General features: G+C 47.0%; 1 protein-coding gene across 1 annotated transcript in view; it reads right to left on the bottom strand.

The window, feature by feature from the left end:
• GREB1L (GREB1 like retinoic acid receptor coactivator) overlaps positions 1-15635 on the bottom strand; it is a 159818-nt gene that overhangs the window by 18447 nt on the left and 125736 nt on the right. Inside the window, exons 19-23 of the mRNA XM_025365255.1 lie at positions 14496-14835; positions 9751-9866; positions 8843-9087; positions 5277-5854; positions 4943-5045 (exon numbers count right to left, since the gene is read on the bottom strand). Coding sequence (XP_025221040.1) covers positions 4943-5045; positions 5277-5854; positions 8843-9087; positions 9751-9866; positions 14496-14835 — 1382 coding nt within the window. The remainder of the gene's footprint in view (positions 1-4942; positions 5046-5276; positions 5855-8842; positions 9088-9750; positions 9867-14495; positions 14836-15635) is intronic.

Below are 15635 nucleotides of genomic sequence, written 5' to 3'. Positions count from 1 at the left end.
CTGTAAGATAACCTAGTCTTCACCAGGCCAAATTTCCTTAAAAGTTTCATTTTGGATGATCTTATTTCTGTCTTGAGATTTTTAGCTGTGGGGTATTAATATACTGACACCCAAGAGATTTCAGGATGCACCGAGCAAAATTCCCAATGTCTTCCGCACATTAGAATCAGCTGAGGAGCTGGTGAAAATTCCCACACTCAGGCCACACATCCCAGAAATAGTTCAGTCAGAATGTCTGATGCCTAGAAACTAGTCATATTGTTTAAGGCTCCTCAGAGTGTTCCAATATGCAGTCACAGCTGAGAGCCAGTAGACCTGGGTGTGAATCCTGGCCCTGCCCCCTGACAATGTCACACCTTCAGGCACTGTACTTAACCCTGAGTCCCCAGATTATTGTAAGCTTTAATGCAGCCTCAACCACCTGGGATCAAATGATCCTCCCATCTCAGCCTCTTGAGTAGCTGGGACTACAGGCACGTGCCACCATGCCCAGCTAACGTTTTTGTAGAGACAGGGTCTTACTGTATTGTCTAGGCTGGTCTTGAACTGCTGGGCTCGAGCAAGCCTCCTGCCTCAGCCTCCCAAAGTGCTGGGATTGCAGGTGTGAGCCACCATACCAGACCCTTTTCTTTTCTTTTTTTTGGGAGACAGGGTCTCACTCTGTCACTCAGGCTAGAATGCAGTGACGCAATTTAAGCTCACTGCAACCTTGAATTCCTGGGCTCAAGGAATCCTCCCACTGCAGCTTCCGGAGTAGCTAGGATTGCAGGCGTGTACCATCACACTTGGGTAGAGTTTTAAATTTTTTTGTGAGAGATGGGGTCTCTCTGCTGCCCAGGCTGATCTCAAACTTCTGGCCTCGAGCCATCCTCCCACCTTGGCCTCCCAAAGCATAGAGATTACAGATGTGAGTCACCCTGCCCAGCCAGAGATGGTACATTTAAAGTGCCAAGACAGGCTGGACATGGTGGCTCACGCCTGTAATCCCAGAACTTTGAGAGGCCGAGGCAGGCAAATCATTTGAGGTCAGGAATTCGAGACCAGCCTGGCCAACATGGTGGAACCCCGTGTCTACCAAAATACCAAAATTGGCTGGGCGTAGTGGCACGTGCCTATAATCCCAGCTACTTGGGAGGCTGAGGCAGGAGAATCACTTGAACCCCAGAGGTGGAGGTTGCAGTGAGTTGAGATCGTGCCACTGCACTCCAGCCTGGGTGACAGAGTAAGAGTCTATCTCAAAAAATAAATAAATAAATAAAGGGCTTTGACAGTTGCAGGCACACAGGTGGTGTCTAATAGATATTTTTTTTTTATTGGCCAGGTGCAGTGGCTCACACCTGTAATCCCAGTACTTTAGGAGGCCGAGGCAAGTGGATCACCTAAGGCTAGGAGTTCGAGACCAGTCTGGCCAAAGTGGTGAAACCCTGTCTCTACTAAAAATACAAAAAATTAGCTGGGCCTGGTGGTGCACGCCTTTAATCCCAGCTACTTGGGAGGCTGAGGCAGGAGAATTGCCTGAACCCAAGAAGCAGAGGTTGCAGTGAGCCGAGAACATGCCAGTGCACCCCAGCCTGGGTGACAAAGCGAGACTCCTTCTTAATAATAATAATAATAATAATAATAATAATAATAATAATAAAGTGCCAAGACAGTTGCAGGCACACAGCTGGTGTCTAACATTACATACACATACACACACACACACACACACACACACACATATATATATATATATTTTTTAGATGGAGTCTTGCTCTGTCACCCAGGCTGGAGTGCGGTGGCACGATCTTGGCTCACTGCAAGCTCCACCTCCCGGGTTCACGCTATTCTCCTGCCTCAGCCTCCTGAGTAGCTGGGACTACAGGCGCCTGCCACCACACCCAGCTAATTTTTTTGTATTTTTAGTAGAGACGGGGTTTCACTGTGTTAGCCAGGATGATCTCCATCTCCTGACCTCGTGATCTGCCTGCCTCGGCCTCCCAAAGTGCTGGGATTACAGGTTTGAGCTACTGCGCCTGGCCGAGATTATATTTTTTATTAGTGGCCAGGTGCAGTGGCTCACACCTGTAATCTCAGCACTTTGGGAGGCCAAGGTGGGTGAATCACATGAGGTCAGAGTTTGAGACCAGCCTGGCAAACATGGTGAAACCTCATCTCTACTAAAAATACAAAAATCAGCCGGGCATGGTGGCGTGAGCCTGTAATCACAGCTACACAGAAGGCTGAGGCAGGAGAATTGCTTGAACCCAGGAGGCAGAGGTTGCAGTGAGCTGAGATCACACCACTGCACTCCAGCCTGGACGACAGAAACTCCATCTTAAAATATATATATGTATATGTGTGTGTATATATATAAAATATAAATAATAAAATGTATAAGATAAAAAAGTAGCTTAAGACAACTTTCAAAGGGAGAAAAGAAACTTTCCAAAAAAGGCTAAAGATTGCAGGTACAGCTAATATCTTTTAACACATATACTACATTTATTTTTATATCCCTGAACTGAAGTCTGCACTTTAAAGCTTAGTCTAGTTTGTAAAAAGATGTCATTGTGCCTCTTGAGAGCACCGTCGCATTAACCTGCACTAAAATGAGGGAGAAGGAAGAAAGGCAAACAGTGTTTCTTACTACAAAGGTCAGATGAGCTGTAACAGACTCGCAGCTCACCAACACAGAGCAAGAGTCAAGATCACTGTAGCATGATCTGAGGGAAAGAATCAAAGGCATCACTCTGTTGTGGTGCCAGGGAGCCTGGCAGGAAAGCTGGCAGGAAGGGCAGGCCTCGACTCCCGGTCTGCTTGGCTCTGGCTTTGCCCTTCTGGCTCATCTCTTTCCGGGGGCCTTGGGGTGTGGGGTGTTTTGAGGCCAACCTCGTGGGCCCGGCAATCTGGTGCAGCTTAGCTGGGGAAAAAAACAAGGAGATGTAGATGGGAAGATGAATTCATGTGTGTGTGTCTAAAATCATGGATGTGAATTGATGAGAAATGGCAACAGGCCTGAGGCCATAAAAAAGTGGTTAAATATGGCTTTTACCTACTCTTACTTGGCACTAAACTAATTTCTTGGGCTGGTCATGGAACAGGTTCACCTATTTAGGTAAAACAAGTGAGGTGAGATCTCCAAGAGCTAATTTGGTAGACGATGCCAAGGGCTTTCCCTATTCCAGACTCATCTTTGAGAGGCTTGAGAAGAACTTCCAGCTGGTTGCTTCTACTTCTCCCCACAGTTCCCTGCCAGCACAGTCAAACTGGTTGGAGATGCGAAGCCACAGTTTTGAGCCACACTGTTCTTCTTTTCTTTTTTTTTTGAGACAGAGTCTCTGTCATCCCGGCTGGAGTGTAGTGGCGTGATCTCAACTCACTGCACATTCCGCCTCCTGGGTTCAAACAATTCTGTGCCTCAGCGTCCCAAGTAGCTGGGATTACAGGCACACACCATCATGCCCGGCTAATTTTTGTATTTATAGTAGAGACGGGGTTTCACCATGTTGGTCTCGAACTCCTGACCTCAGGTGATCCGCCCGCCTCGGCCTCCCAAAGTGCTGGGATTACAGGCGTGAGCCACCGCACCATGCCCAGCCAAGCCACACTGCTCTTAGCTGCAGAGTGGAGTCATCTCCCTGGTGCCAGCTAGGGAAGACAGCTGGAGTGGTCTTGGTATGCCCACTGGCTCCCACAGCCTGATCAAGCACCTGCCCCTCTGTCTTAGTGCAGATGTTTTGTTCGTGGTGCCAGCGTTCAGTTCTACACATAAGAAGTTTTCGTCTCATTATAGTAATCCCGTGCCTTCACTCAGAGCCTATGGGTAAAATATAAGACATACTCTGACCAATCAACAAAGGACTAGTATCCAGAATATAAATATGCCCTGGATCCTGAAGCAGTTGAATACTACAACTGGAATTTTACAACAGTTAACCATCTAGGCAATTAATCTACCTAAAAAGCCTTTATAAAATGCTTTTTTTTTTTTTTTTTTTTGCACCCATAAGAATGAGTTCATGTCCTTTGCAGGGACATGGATGAAGCTGGAAATCATCATCCTCAGCAAACTAACACAGGAACAGAAAACCAAACACTGCATGTTCTCGCTCATAAGTGGGAGTTGAACAATGAGAACACATGGACACAGGATGGGAACATAACACACACACACACACACACACACACACGATGGGTGAGGGGCAAGGGGAGGGAGAGCATTAGGACAAATGCCTAATGCATGCGGGGCTTAAAACCTAGATGACGGGTTGGTAGGTGCAGCAAACCACCATGGCACACGTATACAGCTATGTAACCTGCACGTTCAGCACATGTATCCCAGAACTTAAATTTTTAAAAAAGCCAAAAACCAAAATGCCTTTTTGCCCAGCACCTCGCAGGACATTGTAGAGAGGACGCCAAAAGTAGAATACACCATCCCTGATCTCAATGAGCTAAAAAAGGCTACAGTTTACTCAGAACTATTTGCCGGACACATTCTTTTTTTCTTTTTCTTTTTCTTTTTTTTTTTTTTTTTTGAGGCAAAGTCTCACTCCATCACCTAGGATGGAGTGTAGTGACATGATCTTGGCTCACTGCAACCCACCTGGTGGGTTCAAGTGATTCTCCTGCCTTAGCCTCCTGAGTAGCTGGAATTACAGGTGTGCACCACCATGCTTGGCTAATTTTTGTATCTTCAGTAGAGATGGGGTTTCACCACGTTGCCCAGGCTGGTCTTGAACTCCTGATCTCAGGTGATCCGCCCGCCTTGGCCTCCCAAAGTGCTGAGATTACCGGCGTGAGCCACCATGCCTGGCCTTGGGCACATTATCTTTAGCCTCCCAATAACTGCAGGTTAGGTACTGTAGAAATCCCAGAAGCCAAAAGCAAGTTCCCGGGATTTGCAGTTCAATGTCTTTGTCTTTTGCCCCTCTGCCCAGTCCTTGGGCTCAGCACTCACCGGTGTTGATCTCCTCCTCGTCATACACATCCACCTCCAGGAGCCTGATGAGCATGCGGAAGAGGATCCTGAGGAACTGTAAATAGGAGCCCGTCTTTCCCACCTAACGGGAAGATTTTTAATTGGGGAGGAGTGGAGGTGGGGAAGAGAGGGGAGGAAAAGAGAAAAGAGATTTCACACCTTGGCTTTGCAGTCTCCTGCCTGAGAGGCCTGAATGAGGTCCTCATTGCTCTGTCACACCTGCTCCACCCCCAAGAGGTTCTCTGGCTTCTACTTCTTGGGGAAGACGTGCCAACCCCAGCCTAAGAAACGGCCCAGGCTAGCTTGGCCCTACCTGTGGGGGCCCTGTCAGCAGAAGCCGCCGGGGGTGGAAGTTTCGGGTGCCAGAGGCCGGGTCCAGCTGGTTGCTGTAGTCGGCGTGGTGCTGCCGGGCCGAGGTCCACTGCCTGTAGTAGAGGGACTGCTCCTCGCTGCTCATGTCCTTGTTCAGGAGTGGCCGCAGGGAACTCACCCAGGCCACGTCGGCGTGGGGCAGCAGGGATGAGGAGGATGGCAGCTTGCCACTCTTCTGGGAGCCTAGGAGGCTGTAGGCCGCTTTGGATAGGATCACCACTGGTGGCAGGGCTGCATGCGGGCCCCGGCAGCCTCTGATGGGCTGTCCCTGCCATGGGAGGGTCCTGGGTCCTGAGGACGATGATGGCGGCTTGGAGGTGGTGCTGCTCGCCATCTGGGGGGCCAGGGAGTCACACTCCTGCTTCAGAGTCTCCCCAGCTCCGGCTCCAGCTGAGCTGGCAGAGACCCCTTCATCCAGGCCCAGACTAGTGGCTGGGCTCTGGAAGCTGGGGGTCAGGGACTGCTTCTGGGACTTGTCAGCTGTGCTGGAAGAGCTCACTCCATTCTCCATGATGGAACCTGTTGAGAGAACAGACAGAACCCACCCCACAGCAGCACTGTTACTGATCGAAGGTGTGCGCTCAGGCTCCTGGCAGCTCTGGGAAGGACGCAAAGGCCAGGAAAGCAGTGGACACTGGGCTCGGCTCTATGGCTGCAGACCGAGCAAGAAATCTTCCCTTTGCTGCTCTGCACGCTGCTCCGTGTTGCTTCCTTGCCCTGGCTTCTCAGTGGGTTTGGCCAATGGAAGTCACCAGCAGGAGATGAGGTGCTTCTTCCCTGGCTTCCCCCTGCATGGTCACCAGGGGTGGACCACCTTTCTCTACGGTGGGCTGTGGCAGGTCTGGAGAGATGCTCCCGCCCCTCCCTGTGTCAGGCCCACGGTGGCCAGGGCTCCCTGGGGTTAACCACCCCCCAGCACAGCACACCTCTTGTTCCTTTTCCAAGTTCTGTTCACACCTTAGCAAACAGTCCCACTACTAAAGGCTCCTCAAATGACCTGGTTTGGGTCTGCCCTCTGATTCCTCCCAACACAGGCTCCACATTCAAGTCCTGTCCTGGCAGCACTGGCTTCCTTCTAGGGGCTGAGGGCCTCATGCCTCTGGCTTCAGATCGGCTCCCTGGACTGCAGCCCCTTCCACGGACTCCCAAGCTAGGGTGTGGGATGCCTTCACGCGAAGCGGGTGTAGACACACACGACTCCAAGGCCGGTGGCTTTTCCCTAAAGCAGCCCCACGCATTTGGCCAGTTCCTTTCAAGTGTGTGTGTCCTCCTGATAGACCAGCCACTCTTTGGTTTAAAGACAAACCAAAAGCTCAACTGAAGGACCTATCTGAGCTCGTCTTGTTGCTGCCCAGACATGGAGGTCGAATCCCAACCTTGGGAGATCCTGAATGAACAGTCATCAACAAGACATGATTAAAACCCGCCCCTTCACTGGCTCGGCTGCCTGTGTCTCTCCGCCTTGGGGGAGAGCTTGCCTTCCCCCCACAGCACTGTGCGTTCTGGGCAGCGAACCTCCTGGTCACCCTCCGAGTCAGCCGTGGCTGGGGTCCCTGTGCTCCGTGTCGTGAGCACGGCCTGTAGGGAGGGACACAGTAGCCAAGGGCAAACACCTTTGTGAGTTCAGCAGAGCAAGGCCAAGGAAGCGCTCACTTTGTGGGGCAGCTCCTCAAGTGAGGGAGAGGAAGGAGTGGGATGGAAGAACCACAGGAAGGAAGTACAGGCTGCGCTGCTCCTCCTCATGCTGGTATCCAAAAGCTTCCAGATATTATTCCCCACCCCCTTCTGTGAACCTTTGCTATCCTTCAAACCCCTTGACTCTATTCTGAAACTGCTCTGAGAGAGAAAATTGGGGAGCCTGTTGCAGTGGGGTTGAGGCAGGTAGAGTGGTCCACACGGTCGGCCCTAACCCCCGGCTGGGGGAGCAGCCGCGCGTGCGTGGGAGCAGGGCAGCTCCAGCTCCTCCAGGCTGAGGGCCACTATCAACAGCAAACCCTACAGACCCCTCCTCTTCCATTCCTGCCCAGAGCCATCCAACAGCTGCTGCCAGAACGGACAGGAAGACCAGTGCTGCTTTTGGACAGAATTGTGTGTTCGCATATCAGAGTGATGGATCTCAATGATAGTTCAAGAAAAGGGTGAGGGGCTGGGCACGGTGGCTCACGTCTGTAATCCCAGCACTTTGGGAGGCTGAGGCGGGTGGATCACCTCAGGTCAGGGGTTTGAGACCAGCCTGGCCAATATGGTGAAACCTCATCTCTAGTAAAAATACAAAAGTTAGCTGGGCGTGGTGGTAGGCGCCTGTAGTCCCAGCTACTCAGGAGGCTGAGGCAGGAGAATCGCTTGAACCCAGGAGGCGGAGGTTGCAGTGAGCCGAGATTGTGCCACTGCACTCCAGCCTGGGCGACAAGAAACTCTGTCCCCTACACATAAAAAAAAAGCGGGGGGGCTAAGGGGAGAAGGAGGGGGAGTGTGTTTCATTTTTAATCTCAGAATTCTCTGTACTTTGTTACATTTTTTCCTTTTCTTTCTCTTTTTATTCTTTTTTTCTTTTTTTGACAGAATTTTCCTCTTGTCGCCCAGAATGGAGTGCAGTGGTGCAATCTTGGCTCACTGCAACCTCCATCTCCTGGGTTCAAGCAATTCTCCTGCCTCAGCCTCCAGGGTAGCTGGGATTACAGGTGTGAGCCACCACGCCCAGCTAACTGTATTTTTAGTAGAGACAGGGTTTCACCATGTTGGCCAGGCTGGTCTCGAACTCCTGACCTCAGGTGATCCACCTGCCTTGGCCTCCCAAAGTGCTAGGATTACAGGCCCACTGCTCCCGGCCGACATTTTCCATGTTTTCTGCATTAAGCTTTATTACTTTCATAATCAGAAAAAATGGAAAGAGTGCTACATTTGCTGTAATACAATTTATCTGAAGGAAGTTCATGCCAGGCACTGCCACAGACCTGCAGTAATGCTGCAAGACAGGGGCCGGCAGGCTGCAGGGTGGGCCTTCACATCCACGCTGGCCCCACAGGAGCCCTCACCATACAATGCTTGCTGTTAACTGTTTAGAAAAGCCATTCATTCACTCATTCATTCATTCATTCACATTCAAGGAAACATTTTGTGTCAGGTACTAAGCCATTTAGCACAAACTTACAGCTTCAGGACCTGGAAGAAAAACAGCCTTTGTGCAAATATGAGATGCATAATAACCATGAGATGATTAAGGGTAGAAAAGACTAGGGAAAATGGTACAGGCTAGGGTTGATAAAGTTGTTTTTAGCCTGTTAGCAAGCTCTTCCTTAAATGTTTACCCAGAAAAGTATTTTGTGGCTGTTCAACAGTCATGTTTTCCAAGCATCACCCCCCTGGAGCTGGGTCTGGAGAGGATGCCAGTCCCGAAGGCTCCTCTGAAGGCTGTCGGAGTGTCAATAAATGCCTCTGCCTTCCACGTTCCTACACACCTCCTGACTCATGTCTCTCGCGCCATGAAAGAGAAAAGAAAGTACTGACCCGAGGTCCCTGTGACGGCGCTGCTGTTGCTCTGGGGCCGCTCCAGGTCGATGAGCAGCTCATCGGAGTCGTTCTCACTGACAGCAGCTCTCTCCTGCTCCTTCCCGCTGAGGTCCAGGGCAACAGTGGGTCCCCGGATGACCTCTTTAGAGACATAGCAGCATGCCAGACCCACCTCCTGCTCCAAGGCCGTGCGAGTTAAATAGCTTGAGTCAATTAACCGGAGGTCACAGTACTTCAAAGACCTGAACAAAAGTAATTGTGGTGTTGGTGAGTCCATCTGGCCAAGCACGCAATGTGTATGTGTGCCTGGTGATCTGGATGCAGCACACAGCAGTTAAAATCCTAGGTTTCAGTGCCAGGTGAGCCTTGACCGAAACCTCAGCTCTGCCACCTCCCAGCTGTTATGACCTTCATTTCTCTGTGCTTCATTTTCTTCGAATATAAAAAGAGTGGATAGTAGTGTCGGGCGCATATGGTGGCTGTAAAGACTGAATACATGTGAGGCATTCAGGGCGCTGCCTGACACGCACAGTGAGCATTCAACTAATGCTTTTATTGTTGTTGCCCTCCAGTCTACGGAGTCTCGATCCTTGAGGGGCACAGGAATAGCAGATTAACAAAGACAAAGCACTTTATTAAAAAAAAAAAAAATCCTGCTTTTCCTCCCTGCCTCTCTGACATTTCTCAAATGTGGCTATCGCCTGTTCCCAACATTACTGGATGCTCTCTGGAAAGCTAAAAAAAAGAATAAAAGAAGGTTGTATAGCTGTATTTCTTATATCCCTGCATAAAACAATCCTCGTCTCATTACCTGACAAAGGAAATGATTGGGTGATCAGCCAAGTTTTAATCATCAGTTCAGCTGGGCAACTGATGAAAACTGGAATTAATTATTGAAATTGTACCTGGGAAAGGTCTCTCCAAGAGGATCTTTGCCAGTTAATATCACAATACAAGGCAGACCGTCTAAATCTTGGTATGTCCGAGGGATCCACTCTTCTGGTTCACTTCCTCTCCAACTCTATAGCAAGAGACGCGTATGTTAAAATTAAAACTCTCATTTAAGTTTCCACCTTTTGTATAGGTTTCTAAGTCCAGATTTTAGACATACAGTGCTTTAAAATGACTCCACTAAGTGTTTATATATGTGTATGTATGTGTATTTTGATTGCTACTACATCGCATATACAAGGCACTTCTGTAGGAAGGAGGGCTGTAGTTTTTATCTCAGTAGGATAAAACGGGAGATGCTGGTATACCTCAGGCCAAAAACACATACAATGTGAAATATCCCACTAGTGATGGAAACCTTACAGAAATCCTGGCTAAACTACCTGAATCAAGGCACTTAAATATACTTTCTTCACATATTGGAAAAATTCTTGGGATTGGAAGACTGAAAAAGTTGCAGTTGTGAATGACTCAGAAAAGAATCTCAGAATTCCATTAAAACAGACATTTCACCAAGAAAGTAATGAAAACAATGAACCACTCTTGATAGTTATTTTCCCTCCTTCTTGCTTTACTGGTTTTTAAAATAACAAGCAATTATTGGCTTAGGGCCTTGAAACAATCTCTCTCAAGAAGACTAAAAATATAACCAGACCTGGATTGAGAAGAAAACAACAAAACGAAACTGCCCCTCATTTGGAGGACTAATGTAAATTGCTCATGGTTTCTCAAATAATAAGTATCAATTTTTCATATAAACACACATATAAGTAGACACATGTATCTTTAATAAATGGAACACCAATCTTGAAAACATGAAAATATCAATGAAAAGTAATCCCACCAATTTGAAAAATATTCAAAAGTAAAATGACCTTACCGATGTGTCTATTTTAGAACAGAAAGAAAAATGACCATCTCTTAAGTAGATAAGGTGGTTTCTACTACTTTTCATTAAGTGTGTAGCATGTACCTATCCTTTTTATTACCTTTCTAGCAGGAATTATTATAAGCAATGAACGCACATTTCTGATAATGCTTTAGGGGAAAAGACTAAGAAGCAAGGTGTTAAGTAATGCATACAATTTTTTTTTTTTTTTTTTGAGACAGAGTCTTGCTCTGTTGCCCAGGCTGGAGTACCGTGGACAGGTGTGAGTCACTACACCTGGCCAGTAAAGCATACAATTTTATTTTAAAATAGACTGGTACTTCCTTTACTAAGCACAAAATGGGATAGAAAGAAAGTCACCAGGCAAAAGATAATAGGGTTTGATTGATGATTTGTTGATGCCTATAAAAGGCTCAATAAAGAAAAGCCAGTCTTTAGTAATAAACATTCCCACAATCACTTCAAATAAAATTTCTATAATTTGTAAAACTGGAAGAAGCTTAACCATTCTTAGGCTTTTACTTGTTGTCCAATCTTTTATTATATCTGTGCATACTAAGGGGAAATAGGGAACCTACGTAACTCTTTACAAGTTTCACAGACTTTCCGTGTTTTAGAAAAATCAGTGTGTCAAAAAGATTTTTTTAATGCTAGAAGAAAAGTGCTCTATAAAAATTTAATTTTCCACACCATTTCATGTCAAGGGGAACCATAACATTGCGTCATTTAAAGCAAACCATTCCGGAACAGAAATCACTTCACCGATCGCCTTCACACTGGACGCACGGTATCCCTGACACTGGGCTTCTCCCTGAATGTGTTTTATCTCCCAGAAACATCTCCATATAGGTCACGGCTTTACCAGGAAGAGGTCAGGTTATATTGATGGAATAACAGTTAAAATGTTTTACTGTAGGAGGACTTTTTTTTTTTTTTTGGAGACAGGGTCTCACTCTGTCACCCAGGCCGGAGTGCAATGGTGCAATCTTGGCTCATGGCGACCTCTGCCTCTCCAGTTCAAGCAATTCTCTTGCCTCAGCCTCCTGAGTAGCTGCGATTACAGATGCCCGCCACCGCACCTGGCTAATTTTTGTATTTTTAGTAGAGATGGGGTTTTGCCATGTTGGCCAAGCTGGTCTTGAACTTCTAACCTCAAGTGATCTGCCCGCCTCAGTCTCCCAAAGTGCTGGGATTATAGGCATGAGCTACTGCTCCTGGTCTATATGAGGATATTTATTTTCAGAAGATTAGTAGTCAAATCTCACTTTTATTCTTGACCAACCACAGCTAGCCAAACCCACTATAAAGTGCTTTTCCATCACATTGCTACTTCTGATGACTGACGGCTGCAGTTCTACTGTGCATCAATCAGGCCCACAAGATGATTTTATTGCAGAAGCACTTAACACAAAAGATGGGGTGATCATTGAGTTCAAGAATAACATGAGGCTTAAGACCAAGAACATCTAATGAAAGCTTCACCTGCCTTCTGGAGGAACTGGCTTAAACTCTGTATCCTTCCAAAGGGGTCATCATCAGTATAAGTTAACCACAATACATAACAGGATAATTAGGGGTAAGCACAAAAATAACATCACATAATAGAAGTAGTGTTGGATTTTACCAAAAAGTAGAGATAGCAGGCACAATCTTGCCATCCTGAAAATGGTGAAGGAGGTTGGTAACTTAGAAATAAATGAGTGAACCAGAATCTACTTGACAATTCAGTCTTGCTTAGGATGTGAACATCCCAACATGATCTCATATTTTTACTCCCACACAAATACAGTGTAAAAAGGACTGATGTGATCCAGAGAATTTGAGAATTTGGGACTTGTTTATTTTTATATATTTTTAAGAGACAGGGTCTCACTATGTTGCACAGGCCGGAGTGCAGTGGTGGGATCATAGTTCACTGCAGCCTCAAATTCCTGGGCTCAAGCAGTCCTCCTGCCTCAGGCTCCCAAGTAGCTGGGACTACAGACATGAGCCATCACAACAGCCAGAATATAGGACTCTCTTATGCTTACTTGTTGCCTGGCAGCTACTCATACCAATTGAGGAAGTAACACTGCCTTGAGAAGTAACAACTTGAGGCCCCCTTCGTTTAGGGCACAGGGATCCTCAACTAATCGCCCTTTGAAAGCCCTGCGGGTGATTCTGATGAGCTAGCAGCCAGGTGAAGAACCTCAGGCCTTGACTGTGGTTTTCCAACAGTGGTCCAGAGGGGTAAATTATTTAGGACAGACTGATTTATACTGACTAGTGACTGGCCCTTCTGAACACATGACTGAAGACTCTGTAAGTAGCTTCACTTAATCAGTGTCAACAGAGCCCAGGAGAAGACCCAGCAGCCTCACGTGCATTTAGGTAATCTCTGGCAACAGGTGTGGGAGACTCAGCGTGGTGCTGCTGATTGTCCGCCTTTCCAAATTCTTCATCATTAGCAACATTCAAATGCTCTCAAGCCCGTAATTCATGTCTCCATGAATTATACTGTAAGAAGCGTTTCTGGAGTTTTGTTATTCATCCCAGGAATTCCACTGTAATGTAGTCTATGACTATAACATAAAATTGTGAATGTGTATATATGAAACATAAATGTTACAACTTCTAAATATAGGAGTTTCTATTTTTTGGACAATTTTATTTGTTCCAGTTGCTTATCAAGCTAATACAAGATATTTTGTCTGCATTTTGGATTATTTAATTTAGGTTAGGTAACTGAACACAAAGATTTACATCTCCAGAACAATTTTTGAACACTAAATAAATATTCCCAAATTAGAACTCTGAGAGATTAGACAGCCCAATTCTCTCATTTTGCAGATGGGAAACCGCAGCCCAGGGTGAAAATGCAAATTCCCCCAAGACTGTGTGCCTTCTTTTCATAAAATTTGTGCTGAACCAGATTTTCCTTAACCCAATTTAGCTCAGTATTTAATATATAGGGTGCAGATACAAGTTGGTCTAACTCAGACATACAGAAACTAGCTCAGTTCCATACCGACATGTAGCTGGATATTTGATTAAATGTTTTCTAATGGCTAGGCCCCACTGGACTGTAGGCCCAGAAAAACCGAGTTAGGTTAGTTGGTTGAGGGTTCTACTCCTCCCACCCTGATGCCTGACAGGAGAGGAAGGGGAGAAGCAGTCAGTCACTGGCCGTGCAGCGGGAGCAGTGAGGGACTCAGTCATGCACTAAATCCTTCTGTAGGGTGCCTGGCGAAGTCTCAGTCCAGCCAAAGCCTTGGGGCTGAGGGTCAAAGCAAGTACAAAGAAACAACAAACTGTTGAGGAATCCACATGCAAGAGGGCTAGGAACAGTTCTGAGAACTGAAGATGAAACAGAATACTTTACCGACTCTAGACATGAGCTCACAGACAGGCTAGATGAACAGAAAAGAATTAGTGAGTTGAGGACACTTAAAGCGTTACCCCCTCCAGAGGTCTGAGAGGACAACTTACCTTTTTTTCTGAGAAAACAGATGGCCGTGGGCTACATGCATCTTGAACAAGGCCAATAAACATGGGGTCAAATTGGGTCATCACATTTTTTGCACCTGCAGTTGGAGAGCATGGAAGACCAACTGCATGCACCTGCTATAAAGGGGCTGGGCAATCTTTACAAACTGGTTCTAATTAAGAAAGTGAGTATGTCCCTTCATTGAGCCTTATCACTGTCATGGAAATCAAATTTACACATGTATAAAAATCTATTAAACTCAGGCCCCTGAGCCACCTATGTAGGATTCCTAGAAAAGAGAAACAAATGGTATTTTAAAGGAGAAATGTCTGTCCAGTGCTAACCTTTAATCGCGCCACAAAGTGAGTTGCAACACTGAGTTCAGTGGCCGGGTTCCCAAGGATGATCTCGAACCGATACTGCAGACCCAGTTTGTCGCGCACCTCCTGTAGCCGCTCCTTGGCTAACATCGCCAGCTGCACCGAGGGCACCCTGATAATGAGCATGTGTCCCCTCCCACTTTTGTTTTTGCCTGGGGAGCTGATCAGGTCATCCATAATGCTGAGTGTTTCTGGTGTGCTGTGGTCTCGGAGTGACGCCATGGTGGTGAGAGCCATCAGAGCCTCAGAGTACTGCTGGATGAGAAGATAGCAGCGGACGACCATGCTGTGCAGCCTGGGGTACCTTCGACAGAACACAAGGCACTAGCACTCAGGCAGCAGGGCCAGCTGGGAGCAGCAAGGCCTGTGCAGTAAGAATGCAGATTAAGCATGGTGGGGAAGGGGCTACTGATCAGTGGTGGGGCTTTAGCTCTAGAATGACCTGGGATCCCATGTCACTGGAAGGAAAAGGCTGAGCTTCCAAAGCATGTGAATCAACCTGTTGGGATAAGTACAGCATAGTAAAGGGGTTTAGAGATTGTCTAGAGACCCTCTCTTCTCAAATTGTGGTCTACAGACCACCAGCAGCAGCAGCAGCACCTGGGAGCTTGTTAGAAATGCTGAATCTCCCCACCCCAGACCTACTAATCAGAATCTGAAGCTTAACAAGACTCCCGGGGAACTGCATCCACGTTAAATTCTGAGACACATTGGTCTATTCCATTCATTGCCGCCATAGTCATCATAGATAATCCCTGGATCCTCACCTCTTGCTGGTGGCATTGGGTTAGAATGACAGCACTGTCCACTTATTTCTCTGATATATAAGATTACAATAAAGGAAACGGAGGCATTAGTGTAATATCTGTTGAGTATTAGACATAAAAAGGGTAATTATTATTACTAATCTGAGGTCAGCCTCACAGATAGCAATCTCTACCTTTCCATAAACTGTTCCTTGGTGCTGGAGAAACCTGGAGCTGACTGGAGAAACAGCACCCCCTAGTGTTGTAGCCTCATCACCTGAGACCTGGCTCCGTCAAGGGAGCCAAGCAAATCTGAGCCTGGTAGCAGCAGCCTTTGGTACCATTTTTCCCTAAGCCT

The sequence above is a fragment of the Theropithecus gelada genome, chromosome 18 (genome assembly GCF_003255815.1).
Source record: "Theropithecus gelada isolate Dixy chromosome 18, Tgel_1.0, whole genome shotgun sequence".
Taxonomy (NCBI): Eukaryota; Metazoa; Chordata; class Mammalia; order Primates; family Cercopithecidae; genus Theropithecus; species Theropithecus gelada.
The sequence above is the reverse complement of the archived record's forward strand: the minus strand, read 5'-3'. Positions and strand labels throughout refer to the sequence as shown.